We start from the raw sequence: 22,955 nt of genomic DNA, 5'->3' as shown, positions 1-22,955 counted from the left end.
GGGCTTGACTAGCCTAGACTGCTGCCTCTGTGAGCCCGCCCCAGATAAGCAGAAGAAAATGGATGTATGTTTACTATTATTATTTTACTCCCAACACTTTTTAAAGGCACCTCCCAAATATCTTGTGTGAAAATGGTCTATTTCTCTGTCAAATAACTAAAAATATTACTAAGTAATAAAACAAAATTCATAAAAAAAAAAACACATAACACATGGCCATATTTTTCCGTTTATTTAGGTCTGTAGTACATTTGTATAATGTATTACAACCTCTCCCAGTCATTAGGGAGTTTCATTCCACATGCTTTCCCCTTTTTAAAAATGATTCTCTTCATACAATTCAAATTGAATTTTACATTTAAATAAAATTTTAAAAAATTATTTATTTCCATTATTCAATTTTTTTTCTTTTACTACTTTCATTACAAATCTTCACTTCAATAGAAGGTGTTAGCTTGCAGAAACAAAATAACAAATAAAAACATATGCAAAATATATGCAACAACTAAAACATAAAGACAGTGTTGCAGGTAGGGAGCCAAAGCGTTGGCTCTGAGGTAAGTGTCATCTGCTCCCTGCTGCAGGCCTCCTGTTACCTCTTCAGACTCTGCTGGGCTTGCTTCAGTAAAGTGTCGAAGTCTAGTGTATGAAACTTGCCTTTCCCCGGCAGTGGATCGTACTCTTTACTTGAATCTGTAAAAAATAAAAAATAAGGTCAGAAAGAGTCCACACAGAACTGACAAAAAAAGGACAGAGAGGGCATTTTGAGTATTTTGGGTTGGGATGCACAATAAAATGGACATTATATGAAAACTAATGCTGACATTTACATGGGGGGGGGGCAGCCAAAAATTAAATACTGAGGGCATGATATATCTCTACAGTCGCTACAGCCAACTAGCAAAACTTTAAAGAGTAACCAAAACCCATGACTAATTTCTGGAGGTAAAGAACTATGTGCATCTCCCTCTCCTACATGTGATGGTTTGTGCAGACAGCAGTACATAATTATGTTTTGAATGTTCTTTCGATATGCCTGTAAGTATGCCTGTTCATGTAGCTCCAGGAAAACTAGCATAACTAGCATATGTCTGAATATACCCGCGCTACATAAACTATTCTTAACTTTGTTGGTAGCTGCCAACAGTGAAATCAGTCTGGCCCCTCCCTTTCAAACTCTGGGTTTTAGTTGCCCTTTAAATGGACTTGTGTACAGGAAAAATTAAAGAAAATTGTTCTAGTTTGGACTGAATATCTTACTGCGCACTTTTGAAAACAGAAAATCCCTTTTTTCAAGCCAACAGCACAACTAAGTGGAGTTAGTCTATTCCTCTGAATAGTTGCTATGTATTTTGCCCAGTTTCTGAGATAACTGCTGTGGTTCTAGTAAAGTGTCTCAAAGTTGCATATTTATCTTATGTATGCACACAGTAACAGTTCAGCAAACATCTCACATCTTCCAAGAACTAGTTAAGTCATACTTAGGAGATGTTTGGTTTTATGCTTACCCAGGTCAGCATAGCTGGTCTGGCAGAACTGTCTCCTTCCCCCAAAGCAGAGATCAAATGGCAGCTCGTCAGGTTTACGCAGTTTGCTTCCGTTCTCGATGGCCGTGAAAGCATCCTTTGTGTCATAGTAAGTGACAAAGCCGTAGTTGTCCCTGCAATAGGAAACAAAACATCAGCCTGAATTCATTTTCAATACATCTGAAGTCAAAATTCTCGTACTTAGTTTTGAGCTGTGACTTGCATTTAAAAGAGCGACCTGGGAGGGTTGCCAGGAGGCCCCAGTTATGAACAAGTCAAATTTACTTTAGCACTGTAGCTTGGCCTAAGAGGTCACACCAAGACCAAAAAGGTTCAAAGACAGTGCAGTTTGCTCACATCAAACACAGACTTACTAAAATATGCATGGATTAATCTAGCTGTCTTACCCATGGTCTCTAAAGTGCAGGGTGCAGTCCTCAATCTCACCAAATAAAGAGAAGCGATCTCTAAGTTCTCTTTGAGTCATTGTTCCCCGAATTCGCCCAACGTAAACAACCCGGCGCTCCTCCTGAGAGAAAAAAAGGAAAATCAGTCACAATACTTCCAACTTTTCACCTAAAGACCCATATACTTTGAGGAAATGGACTTACAATGGCTTTCTCCTTGCTTCTCTTCACCTCTTCTTCACTTTGTTTTGCAACATAGCGGGGCCTATGCAAGGGACTGAAGAAAACAAGAATCCTTAATTTATTTACAGTCCAAGTATTTAATTAGTGCAAGTTTAACATTCAAAATTCTCTAAAAGTTCTGGCATTATGCAAGCATGCAATAAACTGTAAATACTTTGTATAGTTAAAAAAGTTGACCAGAGTCAAAGTGTTCTTTAAAAGATCCATCAACATCAAAATTACCAAAGCTAAAAAAAGCCTTAAAATCCTCAGTCATATTTCAATCAAAAGCTGCCGATTAGTCAAGATAATGGTGTCAATAACTGCACGAATACATGGGCAACGTTTCACTACCAAATGCTGCCAACATAGTGTCTGCAGGAGTAAACTACCCAAAATTGGGTGCTTGGGACTTCTATTTTTGCTGCAGTGGTATCACAATGAGTGTTGATACCAACTCATTTTCACCAGAGTCATATCAAAGTTTAAAAATCTGTTTAAGTGACAACCCTACTTCACTGTACTCTACCTGTGCATTCTTCTGCTCCTATTCCACTGTGCCCGCCTATGAGGGGATTGAGAACGGGACCTTGAGCGACTCCAAGAGCCAGATCGAGAGGAGGAATAGGAGTACTTTCTTCTCCTTCTAGGTGGGGAGCGGGACACGGAGTGGGAGGAGGAGGAGCAGGAGGAAGAGCTAGAACTTCTATCTCTGTGGGAGCGATACCTAAAGAAATAAGGAGATTCAGTTATAATCAAGGACACATGGAAAGGTCCAACAACAAATCATCTTGACTGAAGGCCTCACCTTTTCTTAAAAGGGGAACGTGATCTAGAGCGAGATCTAGAGGAATGGGAGTCCGAGTCTGAACTAGTCGACATGGGGCTGGGAGAGCGGCGGGATCCTCTCTTTCTTGAACGGCCTCCAGTCCTCTCTTTGCTACTCGATCTGGGGCTTGGTGTGCGAGAAGCAGCATGACGGCGGTAGGATCTCCCAAAAGGCCCTCTCCTGGGGCTCTCCTCTTTAAAAGAGGCATCGGTGTCCAGCCGAGAAGGCGAAGCATCAGGAGTCTCCAGAACTGAGCTCTTCCCTATCCCATCAGTCCTGTGATCCAGAGGCTCTCTCAAAGGAGACGCCTGGGTTTTGATTGTGGCTGCAGTGTTTGGGTTACAGTGGGTAGATTGCACTGGGGCAGCTGGAGCCGTTTGTGTAGTGATAGGTTTAATGGTGATAAATGACTGCTGTTTGACATTCCAGCGCTTTCCTGCCTCACTGTTTGAAGTGCCTTTGCTGGGAAGGCAGTAGTCATGGTCCATGCAGGCCACTTCTGGGGCTACAGTAGCAGCGGCAGGAGTGGGTCTGCTGCGGGACTTGGCTGAGGGCAAAGGCCGGGCTTCTATCTGAATCACCTTAGAGGGGGTGGACTTTGAGGCCTCTGCTGCCTTGCTCTTCCCCAGCAGGGCCACAGGGGCCAGAGGTTTCCACATCTGATGGGGAGGAGTGGCTGGAGGAGTCAGAGCTGAAAGAGAAAGGGAGATAAGTTCATAATTATCTTTTAAGACATCGGGTGAAGGTGCATTTCGACAGTATGGGGCTGTTTTGTCAAACAAACTGCCTGCTGACCTAAGGTTTGTGGAAACACTGAGTTCTTTTATAACTGGTGTTTTTCTACCGAGCATTTAGCTGTTAATTTGTCTGTTTGCATGCTTATGTATGATGAGGCATTTGTGCTATATGGCTGATTTGTTAGTTATTTATTCATTTCAAATATGCCATTTGTAATATTTATCAACCAATTAGTTAATAAAAAAACAAGAAAAAAGAAGTCAAAAACAACTATTTATTTCTTATATACTATATTTTTTCATCATGCCTAAAACTGACACAGTTCCCCTTACATCTTACATTTTTATGTTTATATTCAGAGTGGGAAAACCTTTAATGCCCAAATGTTCCCACTGGGGATTAAGGGTGCACTCACTGTGCTGTGCCCAAGCATGTTTCACCCCTAAAGCCCAGTTTAACCAAAGAGTGTGTCATACTGGGCTCAAGGTAAACTTTTGGTTAACTTCCTTGGCTCTAGCACAGATGGAAGAGGTGGGTTTCAGGACAGTAGGGTTGCTCATGAGCTCATGTATAGAACATGGATGTTATGTATTGTCAATGCTGAGTGATGCACTGCCATGAACAATCAAGGCATGCTAGATTCGTACGGCCAGCTCAGACTACAAAAATATTTTTGGCCTTTCACAACGGCACAATGTCAGACTACACGACAAGACTCTTGTCTTGTCCAACAGCCTGGCCACACACTACAAGACTGACCCTGACTCTCACTGTATGCTGACGCCACCACTGTCTCTGCAACAGTTTACAGGTAGTCAAGTCAAAGAGTGAATCATAGAAGTGATCTCTGTGATGCTGACGGGCTTTTGCTCTGACAAGATGAAAAAAAACCCCAAAGTAATTATGGACTCTCTCCAAAGTATCAAGAGGAGATGTGGACCATCTCCCCTTCAAATAGATCATGAGGTCTGAATGAGCCAACATGTCAAGAAAATTCCTATATGTCCACATAAATCCCTGGAGGGAGAAAAAGTGGGGGATTGTTTGTTGTCACTCTGTTGAATAATGATACAAAGACAAGAGCAAATGCTCTCCTATTGGTAGGTGTCAGGATTCTCGTTAATGCTAGTCTTCTCAAATCATGGTAGTGGGGTGTCTTGGACAAGTCATTAGTTATGTCACACTACAAAATTGCCATTTCCCGACTCATTCAGGCCTGAGGTTTAATGGTGAGCTGCAATGTTGCAATCGGGCCAAATGTGGCAGAATTCCTGTAGTCTGAGCTGACCTTTAGAGGGCCGTACTCAACCATAAGAATTCAAACCAAGTCATATTCTCTGTGCTGTTCTTCACTGTGCTGACTCAGAGACCACACTTTTTATAAACGTGCATGCTTGTATGAGCATGAGGTGGTAACCTTGCTCAGGCCTGGTTGTGCAAGGAGCAATGTGAATGCAGGCCAGCAGGAGACTGGAGGGGGGACAGTCATGCTTTGGCACAGTACAACTTGGGCAACTGGGCCCTATGTGAGAGTGTAGTTTTTGATTCTGATGGCAATGCCATTGTTTTAATTAATATAATATGCATAGAAGCTATATGTACAGAGAAATAGCACCTTAGTATGAAATCTATAAAGAAATGGAAATCCAAGTTTTGTTATTTATGATTTAACTCATTGGATTCATCAGGAAACCTAGTGCTGACTTACCTGCTGTACTTGAGAGGTCGTTTGCTCTCACACGCTCCACAGGTGTTTTCTCCGGAGCCAACTCAACACTGAAAAGAGAAAAGAAGAATCAGTTAGTCAGTAAAGGCAACTCCTGTAGCTTTTAGCTCAGTTTGTCTTTAGAACAGGCCACAGCCAGTCCAGACCAAAAAAAAAAAAAAGAATAAAACGAACGTTAGGCCTGAGGATGGGGATTGAAACCTAGGTCCATAAGGACCCGGTTCTGTGTTTTTTAAATACCTGAAAATCAATAACGTTTTAGCTTATCGATACTGCTACTGAGTCTCACAGGCTCTGTGACGTAACGTCTTTTAAAGATATTACTGTTGTAAAAACATACATCAGTTCTTTCAAGGCGAACATAAACTAAAAGCACATCAAAATTGTGCCTTTAACCGTCTGCTTGAGGAAAAAAGATGCTGCCTGTGAGTTGTATGCAATCATATCCGCCTGCGCTGGGATTAACATGCTATCCTATCCCTCTCTTTAGCTGCTTCAGAACAGATTTCTTCTTCAGCTGCTCAGATAAATGCTGAAAAGTGCTCCAAAGTGTTATAGCAACTCTGTTAAAAGTAGTAATCCAGTGTAGAAATCTGTGGTGGAGTCGGGAGCATTGAAGTTAATTAGCAAACTTAACAAGCTGAAAGGTGGAAAATATGATGCATTCAGGTAACCTCAATAAATTAGATGACTGTATACTATGTTATGTGTTCAAATGTCACCTAAAAAAGGGGAAAATTTAGTTTTTGATGAGAAACCTTAATAAATACAGCTGTGAATATGAAGAATGTGTTCATATTTGAGGGATATAAAATAGATGTTACAGACTGAATCATAGCTTTATAACTCTAGCTCTACTCAGTTAAGACCATTTCGACAGTAAATATTTGTCTCCATTTTGTTTTTTCACCCAACTATAGAAAAGTATTGATAGTGGTATCGATAAGGACTTGGAACAATAAGGAGTACCGATAAGGGTATTAATATCAATAAAAACTAACGATCCCCATCCTTAGTTATGCCAGGATGCACAAACTCAAACCAGGACAAGGCCATCACTGCAGCAACAAATAGGCAGGGTTTGCGGTAGGTCTTGGCAAAAGGTGTATATCACCTTCAAACACGCACACACACAGACACTCAGCAAATATGCTCAGCTCTCTCAGGGATTTCCATCACTCGCTCTGAGCAGCTTCATGGCTGTAGGGTAACTCACCTGGAGTTTCCTACAGCTGCTGCTCTACCACAGACCTCCGGCACACATTGCTCCTCTTTGGCTGAAGAGAGAAGGAACAAGGAAATGAGTGCATGAGCACAAAGGAGAGCAAAACAAATAAATACATAAGAATTTAAATATAGATATTGGGCCTGATAGAGGATAAACTGCGGGTGGAAAAGTAGTGCTTCATGTGTTCGCACCAGGGCTGTCAAAAGTTAACATTTTTAATCACAATTAATCTTGGAATTTTTGTAGTTAATTGCAATTGATCACACCCTTTTTGTAGCATTTTAAAATGCCATCATTTTGCAGGTAGCAAACTGTAGATTTTGTGAATTTCCGATAAAAAGGCAACTGATATTACTAATGCTTAAACAGAGCCCAGCCACTTGTTACAGATGGAGCTTGTACATCCGCTCAAACAAAGACAGCAGGCTGAGAGTTAAATAGATTTGCGGACGGGGCAGAATTCCAGCAGCTGAGAGCACAAAGCAGCTTCTCTGCCCCCCGCTGCACACATCTCTTAAAGGGAAATATTTCAGCACATAAAACAGCCATTTAACTGTCAGAAGTCCGCTAAAATCTTTGTCTTTAAACCTTACCTGTGCCTTCTTTTACCTGTCAAACCAAAGCCTGATAATGAGTTTATTCTGCGGAGAAGTTCATTTTTAATGGCCAGAGTTTTCACTTCACACTACTAGTTACATTAGATCCACTTTGGATTTGTATCTTCCAGCCCACTACTACTAAGATAGTGTTTCACTAATGCATGCCTGTCATTACAAAACCAGGAAAACTGACACTCTGACTACATTTAGCTTGATGCTCGAATGAGTTACCCACTAGTGAGTAAAAGTACCCTTCTGCCAGGGCTGGAGTAAAATGTGAAGTTCAAGAGTGAGTGAAAAAGGTCAAAGAATGATCAGAGAACTTTTTAAGGATAAAAAACAAAAAAACAAACAAACAAAAAAAAAAAAAAACAAGAAATGCAATCAGCCAGTGTTGATTACCTTGGGTTTCCTCAAACTGCTCCAGCAAGCTTGTCAGATCAGCGGCTTCAATTCCTGCACAAAACAAAAACTGGGTCATTACAAAAAGAGTGACTGTGCTAATTTAACTATTTCATAAGCAGGCTTATCATGCATGTTACAACACATTAATGCTCTGTTTACAGCGACACTGAACTACAGAAGTTATTCTGGTTCTAAACAAGTCAGAAAAAAAACAGGATTTAGGATTAGGCCCAATCTAGGGACTAATGGGACTTTTTTATCAGATTTTTGAATATGTTTACATTACTTTGACTTTAATTATAGTATTATTATTTTATGCATACGGGCATGCTCTACACCAGTTTCTCACTGCTTCTGTGTGACGTAGTCACTCAGCACAAATATTCAGCCAGCTCAGTTTTGGATACAGACTTAGATGTAACACTGCATTTTCTATGTTTCTGTTAAACAGTAGAGACTGTCTATTTCAGGGTCTTCCCGAGGAGAAAAGGTTTAAATCATCATCCTGAGCTGTGATTTACATTTAGCAAGTTTGCAATGCCCAGTCTCTGTGCAGCTGTGTACATTCTGATCTCACTTGTTGAGTTTGCACTCTTGCATCGCCTGCTGGTCACTTGTATTTAATTAAGGAGGTCTTTTAACGAAACCAGTGCTCAACAAAGCCAGTTTACTTTAAAGTATATACCACTGTTATGTTCAAATGCAGCGATATGAATTAATAGGGCAGAATAGACATTAAGAGGTGCAGCTGTCCTTCCCAGCATAGTCCTCATTGCTCTTCAGCCTGGGATGTTTTCAGCAGTAATGCAGCTGCTTGCATACGCAATGAATGGGGGCGAGTTTTCAAGAGCATCGGATTGCATAAAATGTGTGATAATGGTCGCAATAGGATGTGTCTCAGGATTTTAAACTGGTGGCAGAGGCATGCATGATATTGGAATTTTGCAGGTATCAGATATGCCGACATTTGCAAATTGATTTTACCCAAAACTGATGATATTTATACATGTACCCGTAGTTCAGGCCTAACACCTCAGTTCTTAAAACATACTCAAACGTTAGAGGAATAAAAATATACAAAACACAAAGAATTCAGCTGATGTAGGTCTGCTGGTCTTGATCTAAACTCAATTTTTTGTACAAATGGCCAATATTTACAGCCAATACATGGGCTGTAAAAATAGGCATACATTTTCAGAACTGCCAATACCGATATAAGGCAGGTAATATTGGGCATCCTTAATATATAAGACATAGCCTACTTTTAGAGATGCAAGTGCATCTCATATGCCAGTTTCATGTCTATAAAACAAGCTGCCAAATTATTTCATCAACTGTTAATTCAGTTAGATGTTTCATGCATTTAAACAAACAGTAAAGCAATAAAACAACTCAAACTCACCTATCTCACTGGTGAAGGCCTCAATCAGCTCCTGTGTGGGGCTCTTTGCTCTTTGAGGTTTCAGAGCTGTAGTGGCTTTTTCTGTCTTTTCAAGCACAACAGGTTCTGCCTTTAGACTCTGGGAGTCTGGGGGATGAGCAGCTGGAGAAGAAATGGTCTTTGCACCATTGATTGTAGGTTTAGAGGACATGCCATCCAATGAGGGGCTATTATTCAATGAAGCTGTAACAGCATCCTCAGGCCTCTTTGGGAAAACAACAGTGACCTTCCTGGGAGTCAACGCAGTAGCAGCAATGTACTTGATCGCTTCTGTAGTGGTTTTAGGAGAAGGTGTAGTAAGTTCTGGAGACACAGGCTGGGATTGGGGTCTTTCAATTACTTTGTTCCCTTTTGAGAGTGAAGAACATTTTTCATCTGCCAAGGGAGCTGGAGACTCTGAGCTCTGCTGCACACACAGTGCTGAATGCTGAGCAGTGGTTTGTTGATGTGCAGGTAAACTCTTCACTGAATTAGCAGCTGGGGGAGCTTGGGGTGAAGAAGATGTTGGTATTTCAGGTGTTTGCTGGGGTTTAGACTCAGAGGAAGCAGCTGAAGTCTTTCTAGAAGAAGCCACCATGTAGGCAGGGGGCACAAGAAGAGCTTCAGGTGTAGGTGGAGCACATGGACCTCTTGGCTGCCACGCAGGTCTGACCTCCTCCACTTCCTTCTTTGCTGCTTGTAAGTTTTGTCGTCGGGGATCTTTGGTGCTTGGGTCGGTGAGGCAGGGGATCGGGGGGAGCTCTTTAGGAAGCTCTGGGAGGCTCGGCCACTTGGTGCTGATGCTGTCCTGTTTCTCCACCGGGGCTGGCTTCTTCTGCTGCCGGAGACGCCGGTACTCTGCCAGACTGAGGGATTTAGGCTTCTGCTCTGGGACAGCACAGGCTGCAGGAGGGAGGGACCCACTTACAGGTGGTGTTAAAGGAGCAGGAGCAGCTGCAGGAGCCTCTGAGGACACTTCAGGGAGGTCAGCAGAGGGAGCTGCTGATAATTCAAGCTCTTCAGGGTTGTTTGCTGGCTGTTTGGCTATTTCTTCAGGCTGTTTTGGACTCAACACTACAGGAGGAGAGTTAGGCTGACTTTTCTCAGTGCTGGTATTTGATGGAGCTGCTTTAGGTTTAGCTAAAACAGTTGCGGCATCTTGTTTCTTCATTACAGGCAATGGTGTAGTGGCGATTTCTGGTTTTGTTTGGGTTTGGCACTGATCAAGTTTCTCAGGCTTTTTAAGGGAAGAAGCTGGAGCTGAGGCAAGAGGAACTTTTTGGGATTTTTGTTTTTCTTCTTTTGCAGGCCTTTTTTCAGGCTTTTTTGGGGATTCCTGAGCTGTGTTTCTTACCCTGCCACTCCTGAGGACTCTTCCTTCCACAGGTTCAGATTGAGGCTCCTCTTTACATTTCTTTTTCTTTTTTCTCCTGGAGGGACTTTTCTCTCTGATCTCTTCTTTCTGTCTTTTTACAATCATCTCATCTTTTACGCCTGCTGTCACAGATGTTGCAACTTTCACTGGAGACTCAGTGACAGTTACATCTTCATCATCAACTACTATTTGCTCTGAGCTATCGGAGGCAGCTTCTTCTGCTTCCTCTGAATCCCTCTGCTGATTTAGTGCAACGGAGACCGGGAGATTCATGTCTGGGATGGCCAGGATAGGCTCTCCATTCTCCCCCTGGTCTACGACTTCAAGTAAGATTCCTCCTTCGGGCAACATCTGCTCCCCATCGGCATTCTCCACACAAATGGTCATACAGTACGGGTGCATGTGCCTGACCAAGTCCCCCAGGCTCACAGAAACACCATCTTCATCCTCCTGCTCAAAGGTGACAGGAAGTGGGAGAGATAGACCTTTCCAGTCCAGCAGGTCACAGTCAGGAGATGAATCATGGCTTACTGGGCTCAGAGTGAAGGAGTTTTCTTCCTCTTCCTCTCCATCACTTCTCTGCAAAGAGTCTGCAAGTATCCTGGGGATGCTCTGGAAATAGACCAACAAATGCACATTTAAATTCAGAAATCTGTTAAATATAAACCATTATACAGAACAAATTTGAGTGGGAAAAGCTACCTTTCCAGTTGATGAGGGTCTTGCGTTAAATAGTGGGTCCTTCTCTGGAGGGGAACGAGACAGACAAAGCAATCTTCGGAGCTAAAGAGTGGAAGAAAAACAAAAGCATGACATTAACATCTTTTATAAAATATTTATGGACTCTGAAGCACATGGAAATTTTGCAAAAAAAAAGTAAAATACTTATCAAAATACGGGACTTATTTCTCTTCATATGTAGAAGACAATAGAGTTTAAAATTAGCTTTGTAATGTTTTTCCAATGTTTTTGAGGCAAAGCAGGTCATGTTTTTATTTTTTTTTTTAAATCTGCTTGGCTCACCTGCAGAGCAATGACGCATGAGACAAGCAACAAAGTGCCAAACTAAACAGCAAGCCTGAATCAACTAAGGAACTGAGGAGGAAGCAGAAGCGTCACCATGGCTTGCAATGCGACATGGTGGCTGCATCGCTTTAGCTACTGATATTTATCACTGCAAAATTAGAAAAGCTCATTGTGTCAACATACTGAACATGGATTCAAAGTATTTCAATAACTTTTAGACCTGTGCTGTTATTTTTCTCAATTGGAAAACAATGTTGATTTTTGATTAACTGAGAAAAAGTGATGTTTCAGATCCACATAGGTAAGCAGGTTTTTCCCCAGCATTCCCTTTCCCCCTTTTTCCCTCCTGCTTAAAGACCAGATGGAGGACGTCAGGAGCAGTAATCGGTGAGGAGCTCTTTGAGAGTTATGTGTGACAGCTGGCCACTAACCGGAGAGTGTTCCCTGCCCTTCTGACCCGACAGCAGGTCCGAGTCAGGCAGTGTGTCAAACGGGGACAGATTCTCATCGTCCACATTGTCAAGGATCTCAGTCAGGGCGGTTAGCAGTGTGGCTTCACTCTCCTCATCTAGTCCTTTAGTCTAAATAAACACATTGAAAATAGGTCAAAGGAGCGAGTACTAACAAACTATTACAATGCTTATACATTACAGATGTCTCTGCCAACATCATTCTAATGGAGCCTTACCTCTATTGTTGGTGTGTCCTCAAACATTGTAAGTATAGAGGGGTCCAAGCAACTCTGAAGGGCTTCTAGGGTTTCTCCAGAGCTCAGCACGGCAGTCTGGAGAGAAAAACGGGCCTCATTTATTTGACAGAACAAAAATGGATTCACCATTCAGGCAAACACCACCATGAACAAGTGCATAAATGTAAAAAAAAAAAAAGATGAGTCTTAACTGATACCCAAATAGGGAATAAATAAGTTGTTACAGCAACTCAAAGTAAAGGACGAGAGTAACCAAGCGATAGACTTAAAAAAATCCAAGGAAAAAAATAAAGCAATTAACTGAATAAAAGAGGTAGCACAAATACTAATAGTAGATAAGCATCTAAGCCTTCAACTATGGAAAGAAAAAACTCTTTTTTAATCAGAAAACACTGCCCAAGGTTGTGTCACAAGGAATCTATGAATAAAAAAAACAAAAACAGAAGATAAATGGATGAGGAAAAACAGTTTACACCGGAAACAAGGGTTTACATCCTCAGGACTTCAATACATATACTGCATCTGTCAGCTTTCTAAACTTTTTAAATTCCTCTTTTAATTCTAAATTAAGCAACATTTAGAAGTTTAACTGCAGTGTTTCATCTTTATATAAAAGAAAATGCATTAGACAATCCCAAATATATGAACTAGTTGCATATTCAAGTGAATTCATATTTACAAAGGATGTTTCTTAGAAATGTAAACTCAGTGTGCTCAAGATAAAAACAAATTCACAGGAGAAAACGAAAAGGCAAACAAGTTCAAAAGTTAAAATGTCAATAAAAGTTTCTAGGCCATACCTATAGTGTTATATGCGTTAACACTGACACTTTGCCATTTGTCACAGAAAATTTACATTACCAGAAGGTTTAGTGAGCAAGTTTTTTTTTCTTGAGTAAGAAGATGCCCGACTTGTTTATTTTACTACTAATTACATGATCTTGAATCTAAAACATCAAAAACTATCCCAGACCTTGTTTTCTAGTATTTACAAAGGTTAGCCTAAGTCCTCAGCTAGAAAAAGAAAATAGTTACAGCTCGTTTTATTTCCTTTTAAAAAGGTTAGTATCATGGGACGCAGACGGCCTAGTGGTTAAGTTGCGCTGGGTTCCAGTATGGCCTGTGGCTCCTTTCCCCCACTGTTTCTGATCCTATACACTGTTACTGCCTTCCATTATCAACAAAGGCATAAAAAGCTCAGAAGTATAAGTATCAGCCTTAAGTATCAATAAACAGAAAATGTCAACTTGACGAACCTGAACTGGGAAATAGGTCATGCTGGTTTATTTCGTTGTTTAGATTTAGTGCAAGCCTGAACTAAGTCAGGCGTTTGAAATTGAGAGTCAGAAAAGGAAACCCCAGAGGACAGGATAGGGTGCATGTTTTTAGCTGCAGCTCCGAGAAGAGGAAAACAAACACCCAAGGTGCTTTGCTACAATTATTTATATATATAGAAACACTGGAAAAAAAATATAAGACAGGGCCCGAGAATTTCAAATAAGCTTTTCATTACTGCTATTATTTTGAAGACTGTAAATTTCAAAAGGTACTGATAACTGTTTCAACACTACGGCAACAAACACAAGCCAAATAGGCACCAAGTCAGGGTGATCTTTTTTTATTATACAGAATGGCAGGCAAATTCTGAGAACTAGAAACATTGCCAACATGTTTAAGCATTTTACACAGGGTCTCGAAGCTTGCTTGCAATTTTGGATGGCTCCATTCACCTCCTGTCTAATGACAGCTTTATTTTTTAACAGCCCTCACACTTTGATGGCATCATTCATTAATTTAATAAGAGAATTAATCATTTCAAACATAACATTGAAAATGTTGACAAAAGTGATAGTAAATCACTTGTCAGTATAAGTTTAACTAAAGTTTTCTTCAAAAGGATATATAGATCACTATAATTTCTGCCAAAAAAGTAAAACTAAGTCACCAACATTTGTAACTTATGCCATATGTATCTAAATAAATCAGTGCATTTTAAACATGTTTTTGACGAGGTGTTTCATTTAATACAAACTAGTTGTTTTAATGTTTCCATGTGATATCTAACTTTTAGATATGAATCATAGACATTGCTACATTAAGTACAGTATATAGCCCCCCTGCAAGGTCAAACACAACTGATAAAGTTGTGCACGTTCATCTGAAAACGCAGTAGTATCTTCTGAGACCCACGTGTTTCTATCTACACATGCACGCACAGTGCGCAGACATGTTTGATCCTTGCCTCACCCCGTCCAAAGGGAGGCAGTAGTAGGCAGGTAGCTTCCCTTAGGACGCCCACGTGTTGAACTACAACAAACCTCAGCACAGGCCTCACGTCTGCTCCTGGTGTTTATTTCAACAATAAATCTACCAGTTATTGTATTAAATGCATACTTTGAATGCTAACATTTGTGTTGAGGCGTTTACTAACTATAAAGAGGCATATGTAATTAGTCTTCACTGGTTGTGCGTTCTGCGCATGTGCGAGTGTCCAACATGTGATTCAACACGACCAAACCACATGTCGACACACAGAGGCTTTGAATGAAAACTTGTTTAGCTGCTACCCTGTCAGGATGAATAATACCACAGGTGTCTTCAATCTGCATTGATTACAAGCATAGTCCAAACGTAAAAGAGCTTCACCGTTGTATGCATCATCCCTGATGACACATTACTGCATTGAGCTGGCAGTGAGCCTACAAACTCACGACAGCATGGGGAAAAAATAACCCACAGCATCTAAACGACTGCAGAGTTAAATAAAAATGAGAACAAACCTTTATAATAATGGTGGAAACGCCATCTCATTAGCATCTTGCAGGGTTTGTCACCACGTGTGTGAATCAGTAATGGACTGTACACCAAGTACTTTTCACAAAAACCAACTAAAGATGCTTTAGTACGCACAGCTAATGGTATTTACATAAAATGCACACGTGTCCGACAAATAAACAATAAGAGTACACAGCTGTCAATGAATTTTTCAAATGACTGTTTATTATATGAGTGTGGAAACATGCGACGTTAACGTACCGGCGACACCGACTCACATGCTAGCATCAACTTAAAACTAAAACACGCCAGAAAATATATATGGAAGAATTCACTATTTAGGAATGAATAAAAGACCATAGAGTTATCAGTTTTTGTAATTTACCGCAAAAATAACTTTTTGAATAAGTTTTACTACGTTTGTATCCACGTGTCACTTTTCCATGCGCAGTCCAAACATCATGCTCTGTTCTGCTTCTGTAAATACAAGCTAAACAAGTAACAGCGGACTGATATAATAGGAAATACATTAAAGAACACATTCTTTACCTCGTCTAGAGCATCCATGGGGAAAAAATCCATATTGCACGCAGTTAAAGTCTCCTCGCCTGCTCCCCACCGCGCCGCCATCTTGCCAGTCTACTCCCTACCCCGTCTCGTGTCGGAATGAAAAGTGATGAATCGCCGCATCAGAGGAGGGAGCAGCACGCCGGTGGCAGACACGTGGTGCAGCATTCCCGGCAAAATGACGTAAAATGACGCTCGGGGTCAGGGGGTATGCAGCCGCGTTTTGTTCTAATTCTTAATCACTTAATCATTTTCTTTCTTCGTTTTGTTTTATGGTTAAAGACAAAACGTAACAGCAGACAAAATAGCTTCAATATAACAAACAAAGTTTACTCCGTCGTTTAACTGTGGAAAGAAAACATTAAACAAACTGTGAACAAGCAGGTAGGTTTTTTATCCCTTTATCAAGTCAAGTTCCTATTATATATTTTAGCTCTTATTTAGCTATAATTTGTTGTTGTTTGTACGTCACTGTTTTATTTATGTTTGCCATGTGGATGCTCAGTGGCGGCTTTATTCATTTGCAGACCCAGAGGTGTTAAATATCCAGTGCATAGTTTTTCCCTCAATCTAATTGTGCTAAAAGTGTCATTATCATTCTACAATAATGAAATACATTGTTAAAGTTAGATAGCTCTCACATCTGACTCCCAAGTGTCTGATAATTTTTTAAGTTACTTTGCATAGGTTGGTTAAGAAAATTAGAGTGAAAGTTTACAACAGGAATCATGCATTTTCAAACAAAGCATAGGGGTTAGAAATATTGATTTATTCACAAAAATGCTGAAAACTGTATTTTTCAGAACACTAAAATTTCAAAGCAGTGAGATCATATGTTTGATTTTTTTAAAATAGCCTAATGTTTGGCTTTAAGAATCAACTTTCCATGTTGTGATCAGCAAGCCCACATTGTTAATCACTTATGTCTTTTTGCATTTATCTATTAGCAACATACTTTTAACCAACCTGGAAGATTCAGGGCTTTTAAGAAAACATTCAGGGCTTGAGTCACATAAGCCACCCCCTCACTCCGCCCATGTCCAGTGATCTCTCTGGGCTAAGTGTAACTTAAAAATAAAAAGTGTATGCTCATTGTTAGGGTGACATTTGCCACAAATCTTTTTAATCAGCCAACCCTTGTTTGTTTAGTGCCAACTCATAACCAAAGTTATCTCAAGACACTTTACAAAGAGGGCAGGTCTAGACTGCACCCTCTGATGCGGCCTGTAAATAAAGACCAGCACTGATCACCATGGTAGGGACTAGGAGGAATTCAGATAAAAAATAGGCATGAGGGCCTGGAGGGCGAACTATAGCAAAAATAACTCACTGAGACTGGATAAGTAAGATTTAGAATAAGGATTTGAAACGATATATGAAGTATAACTCAGCCTTGGTTAAGGATTCAGAGATTGGATTTAAAGATAGCAGAAACCCCTCTGCCACAGCCAGTAACTTGTGGTGTATGAGTGTTTATATGACTGAGAGTAGTTGATTCATTATATATTCATCCTGATGTAGATAGGTTTCAGTTAAACAAAATAAACTGACCACATTTCCATGAAATGATCCATCAATTCACTGATTCAGTACTTCTAGATCTACCTAACATTTTGGATGTTGTTGAGGCCATGAGCCATAGGGACTCTGTTTGGATGATCACTCTTGGCCCCTTATTTAAATAAAGATTACACATCTTGAGTTTCATTTTCATGAAAGTAATTTGAGGCACACTGTACACCTCATATTGATGCACACCTATGATAACTACATGGAGCACAGAGCCCCAGGCAGTTGCCTATTGGCAAAATTTCAGGCAACTTAGCGGACCACAGCTGTAATTGATGATATGTTTTGTTTGATGCCAGTCAGTTAAAACAGGAAATACTATCGTTTGAATTTGATATCAAAATTAATATTATAAATGGGATGAAGTGTATCATACTACAGAGGACTGGTATTATAATTTCTTCATAATGTCAGCATTTTATATCATTTTTCTTTTAAAGTAAAAAAAATCTCCTTATATTATAACTACCTGCTAATCATTCATTTCATAAAAATGCAGTCCATGCTATTTTATCCTTCTTTTAATATTTATGTAAAATATTGTACAGTGGGCAGCTTATCAAATGGAAAAAAATACCTTGTATATAATTGTATTTTTCTGCATTTGGCTCACTTACACATCTTTGTTTCATTTGCACTGCTTAGGAATCCCTAAGTCTTGAAATGCAAAGATCTCCCTGCTGCCCTCTGTACACTAAAATAAAATAAAAAGGTTATTTTAAACTTAAGCACTGTTTAGTGGAATAAATATTCATTTTTAGCTTGATTTATGTAATTTTACCATTTTATTTGTAAGTTTGCAACAATTTCTAAATTTGTTTCTTGAAATAACATATTTTGAGATATATATTTGCTTAGAAAACAACAAGCTGATTTCATCTTTTTTTGTTGTGTGTTGAGGTCCCATATCTTAAAAAGTAAGCTTAATTTAAAAAATAGTTATCATTTCTTAAAGTTGAGGTTGTGCTGAATAAAATGATACCAAACCTGAGCATGGTTAACATTTTTTGGGGGTGTTTTATATTTAAAAAAAGATTGTCAAAATATAAAGAATAGCCCCTTGAACTTCTAAGGGTTAAGCTAATATCTGCGGATATCATACCAATAACATTGTTCATCCCTGCTGCCAGTGTCACGGTTTAACTGGTGTTAGATTAACTGTTTACACTTTGTTAAGCATTCTGCTCCTGCTCGCTTTCTGATTTTCAGAGTTCATCAGTGTCTTCTGAGACATTCATGCTACTTTACAGGAGTTTGCAGGGCCACAGCGTACATTTACAGAAATGAATATTAGAAATTAAACTTTAGGTGACTTTGCAGATGCCTGATTAAAAGAAATGGCAGCAGCTGATTAACTGTCATTGTGATCAACAAACACTTTTAATGGATCTGAAACCAAAACATTTGCATTGAATTTCCTGTTTATGAAAGAAAAATGTCATCGATAAAAGACAAGGATTTGAGTTTCATGCTATGGTTGTATGAGGGTATTTTGGTGGAAAAGTTTCATATTGGGTTTGGGAAAGGTTGAATTAAAAAGTTAACTAGACTTTAAAAACAGGAATTCCTCATGATTAGAAAAGTAAAGGCATCCTCAGTTAGAAATAACATGCATTCATTTGATTAGGGATAATTTTGAATTATGAGGCATTATTTTCTAAGGTTTAAAGATTTATTTACTTAATTATTTCATTTAAACTATGAAGCAAAATTAAGAGGGATATCCCTGAGTTCAACTACCTGAGTCAACTTTCTAACTTTGAAATGACTTTGTGCTCACTGTTCTCCTGTGATTACCAAAAATGGCCACCAGAGGGTGCTGCTTAGCAACAGTCATTTGGGCTCCCTTTAACACTCTGAGCGATTTTAATTTGAAATAGGCTGACGAAACATCATTATTATCAGTGGAACTTCATTTTCTGTTTTTCAGGAGTCAGTGGAGGAGAATAACAGAGGTGTTTTTCATCCAGAAAGACCAAATTTGATCGAAAGCTTCAATCTTCCTACTTCATATCCAGCTGTTGTCAGCCAGTGGCCGCGCTGTAGCCGAAGAAGAATTGAGATGCAGGAAAATGCAAGTAAGAAGTAAGTGGAACTTAAATTAAGTTTCCTTTGACAGTAAAAATTAACTTTATAGTTCTGTCTTACCAGTAGCTTTTTGGGCGTATATTAAAAACACAAATCTGCACAAACTAGATGAACACTGAGACAATTAGGACTACTAACAAGAAAATTACTATTAAGGGGGAAACCATCTCAATCTGGAGAGGAAAACTGAGGATCAGTTATTAGTATGTCTTCTGTTAACATGTGTAGCACATGAAGTAAAGATAATATGAGTAAATAAGCAGATAGGCAGTGAAACATTGAGTTTTTTAACAAATTGGGTCAAATGCAAAAGTGGAACAATATTTCTTTGTAGGTTCAGTATTGCCTTGTACTGAGAAGCCACAGGCAATTCCCTGAGTCCCACTTGCAGACACGGATTACAGGTGAGCTCAGAACCTCACACAGACACAATCTGGGGTCTTCAGCCGTGTTTTATTACTTTCTCTGTGTCTCTGTCTCTAAAATTACATTTATCACCTGTCTTGTCAGAGTAAAACTCTTATTTCCCCTCTGAAATGTTTAAGATTTAAAACGCTTCCATAACCTCCATCAGATTTCTCTTGTGGAAAAATGTTTCTATATGTCTTTATTGCAGTTTTAAAAGCCATCCTTATTACACAGCATCTTCAAAACATCAGACACACTTGTAGTTAAAGACTCGCTGCTGTAGATTTTCTGGCATCAACCCAGGGATCCCTCAGGCAACAGCTGTGAGTCTGACTGATCAGTTTTGTCCCTTGTTGAAGGAACATGAATCTCAATGAAGAACAAAAGCACTCTGGTTATGTGCCATGGAATGAAACATTTAGAAAAGTACTGAATTGCATTTAATAAATGTGGATGTATGTAGAAATATGCATCATTTTTGGGAAGGAAAAGCAGATGGTTAAAAAGCTCAACCAGCTTCCAACAGTGTCAGAAGCATCACCATAGAGATGCCTGACAGACAGCTTTACAGTTTTACACTTATTTATAGCATATTAAATGATAGGTTAAATCTTAGAGTTTGATAAACCCTTTTTTGTTTGATAAACCCTTATTAAAAACTCAATTACTGCCTCACCAACAATTCACTGAAGCATCAGTTATCTGAGAAAAAATGTTCTTTTGAATAGGTTTTAAAACAAATACAGTCATGGTCGAAAGTATTGGCATCCCTGGAATTTTTCTAGAAAATACACCATTTCTCCCAGAAATTGTTACAATTACAAATGTTTTTGGTGTTCACATGTTTATTTGCTTTATGTGCATAGGAACAACACAAAAAATCTGAAGAAAAAAAGACAAAATTGAAATAATTTTACACAAAACTCAAAAGATGGGCTGGACAAAATTATTGGCACCCTCAACTTAATATTTGGTTGCACACCTTTGGGAAAAAAGTAACTGAAACCAATCGCTTCCTATAACCATTGACTAACTTCTTACACCTCTCAACTGGATTTTTGGACCACTCTTCTTTTGCAAACTTCTCCAGGTCTCTCAGATTTGAAGGGCGCTTCTTGCAACAGCAGTTTTAAGATCTCTTCATAGGTGTTCAGTGGGATTTAGATCTGGACTCATTGCTGGCCACTTCAGAACTCTCCAGCACTTTGTCTCCAACCATTTCTCGGTGCTTTTTGAGGTTAGTTTGGGGTCATTGTCCTGCTGGAACACCCATGACCTCTTATGCAGACCCAGCTTTCTGACACTAGGCCCTACATTGCAGCCCAAAATTTTTTGATAGTCTCCAGATTTCATGATTCCTTGCACCCAGTGCCAGAGGCAACAAAATAACCCCAAAACAGGGGTGCCAATACTTTCATCCATGACTGTATTTGGTTCAACACTGAAGTTGTTATCACACCATTTGTTTTTACAGGGAACTGAAGTTTATCGCTTATCTTAAGTTTATCGTAGACATATATTGAGCGGATGGAAAACATACTTTCTATGTCAGCATGGGCATATTTTAAATTTTGGATAGGTTGTCTGTGCTTTCAAGAAGCTATGATTTAATGAGACGATGCTCAGTTTAGCTATACTGTTGTGAAAAAGTATTTGCTTACTTCTTAATTTCTTCTTAAAATTTTCACACTTAAATGTTTCCAATCATCAAACATACTTTAATATTAGACAGAGAATTGGAGTATATACAAAATGCAGTTTTTAGATGATAATTTAATTTGATTTTTCTACATGAAAAAGTAATTACCCTCTAATTCTAATAACTGGTTGTGTCATCCACTGCAGCAACAACTGCAAGCAAGCATTTGCAATAACTGGCAGTGAGTCTCTCACATCACTGTGGAGGAATTTTGGCCCACTTTTCTTTGCAGAGTCCAGACTTCACTAGGCCAGCCTTTCTCAATCAAGGTGCCCTCTGGCATCATCAGAGTTGCCTTCAAAATATTTTCAGTTCTTCCAAGAATTACCTTGAACCTTGGATATGCAGATCATTAGCTATCCTGGCATTTATAATCAAATTGTCTTATATGACCTTTCCCTGAAATCCCGCTGGATTTGGAGTCAGTAATTGATTTGTCAGAAGGCACTGTGTAAGAATTTTACAGTTTTTATTAGTATTAATATCATTTTTAAGTTTGGCCTGGCAGGTGTGCCAAATGCATCAATGCATGTGTTTCTTAAAAAGATTTTTTTGGCCTTTTTTATGCCTTGATTAATAGAGGAGGACAGTGGACAGAACCGGAAACAGGGATGAGAGAGCTGGGGAGAGACATGCGGGAAAGTGCCACAGGCCGGATTCAAACCGGACCGTGTACAAGGGGCGCGCCTCAAACCACTGGGCCACCTGCTTCCCAATGTGTGTGTTTTCAATGTCTACTTCTTGTGAAATGCTGTTAGTTTTAGGCCAGATGTAACGGGCTGCACACCTTCCAAAAAGTTCATCTTTTGTCTTGTCAGTCCACAGAAAATTTTCCCAAATGTCTTGAGGGTCATCAAGATGTTTTTGGTAAATGTGAGCCCAGCCTTTGTGTTCCTTTTCGTCAGGAGTGGTTTTAGCCTTGGAACTCCAATTGATGCCATGTTTGTTTCAGTCTCCTTCTTATCGTTGAATCATGAACACTGACTTAAACTGAGTCAAGTGGGTCCTGCAGGTCATTAGATATTCTGTTTTTTTTGTGACCTCCTGGATGAGTTGTCAGATTTTTCCCTAATTGTGGGTAATGGCTCTCAACATGGTTCCCTGGAGTCCCAAAGCCTTAGAAATGGCTTTGTGCCCCTTTCCAGACTGATAGATGTCAATGACTTACATGAATTCACATAAATTTTCTTAGATGGCGCCATGTTGTGTTGCTTTTTGAGATCTTTAAGCCTATTTGTCAGACTGGTTCTGTTTAGGGGATTTCTTGATTCAACAGGTCTGGCAGTAATCAGGCCTGAGTGTGGCTTGTGAAACTGAACTCAGCTTTCCAAAAAATGTGGCTAATTAAGATTGAAATCATCATTATCTTCATCTAATTTTGAAATGTGTTTAATGATCTGAAACATTTCACTGTGATACATGGAAAAAAAAAAGAAACCAGGAAGTGGGCACATACTTTATCAAAGCCCTGTATCCTCTCCTATGCTCCTGTCCAATTAAATAGACGACCTTAGACAATTAAATAATTGAGACTGTATCATTTATAAAGGTGTGGTATCAAAAAGCGTCCAGGTATTGAATGTTTTGGCAGCCTTAGTGCTAGAGTGTGTAGTTCTGGAGCCTTGTGTTGTTTCAGCAG

The 22,955-nt window shown here is 39.5% G+C and overlaps 2 protein-coding genes and 1 non-coding gene across 6 annotated transcripts in view; 1 reads left to right on the top strand and 2 right to left on the bottom strand.

The window, feature by feature from the left end:
* Positions 1–217: 217 nt before the first annotated feature.
* Positions 218–15,690, bottom strand: pprc1 (PPARG related coactivator 1). Its single transcript, XM_041790380.1, has 14 exons — positions 15,535–15,690; positions 12,190–12,285; positions 11,933–12,082; positions 11,178–11,258; positions 9,083–11,087; positions 7,678–7,731; positions 6,665–6,725; positions 5,431–5,498; positions 2,964–3,675; positions 2,685–2,882; positions 2,138–2,210; positions 1,934–2,055; positions 1,509–1,660; positions 218–693 (listed from the first exon to the last, which is right to left on the bottom strand). Exons 1-14 carry the CDS (start codon positions 15,613–15,615, stop codon positions 593–595), a joined length of 3,954 nt encoding a protein of 1,317 aa, XP_041646314.1. The 5' UTR covers positions 15,616–15,690; the 3' UTR covers positions 218–592.
* LOC121511604 lies at positions 1,737–1,874 on the bottom strand. The gene has a single exon (XR_005992061.1). It is a non-coding gene; the product is annotated as a small nucleolar RNA SNORA50 (small nucleolar RNA).
* An 84-nt stretch (positions 15,691–15,774) lies between the features above and the next one.
* Positions 15,775–22,955, top strand: part of ldb1a (LIM domain binding 1a) — a 39,294-nt gene continuing 32,113 nt past the window's right edge. For 2 of the 4 annotated variants that reach the window (XM_041790382.1, XM_041790381.1), the window contains exons 1-2: positions 15,775–15,936; positions 19,052–19,206. The gene's annotated coding sequence lies outside the window, so the exon portion shown is untranslated. Of the gene's footprint in view, positions 15,937–19,051; positions 19,207–22,955 lie in introns of those variants that run through there. The other 2 variants (XM_041790384.1, XM_041790385.1) reach the window with 2 other exon arrangements.

Source organism: Cheilinus undulatus, linkage group 6 (genome assembly GCF_018320785.1).
Source record: "Cheilinus undulatus linkage group 6, ASM1832078v1, whole genome shotgun sequence".
Taxonomy (NCBI): Eukaryota; Metazoa; Chordata; class Actinopteri; order Labriformes; family Labridae; genus Cheilinus; species Cheilinus undulatus.
The sequence above is the reverse complement of the archived record's forward strand: the minus strand, read 5'-3'. Positions and strand labels throughout refer to the sequence as shown.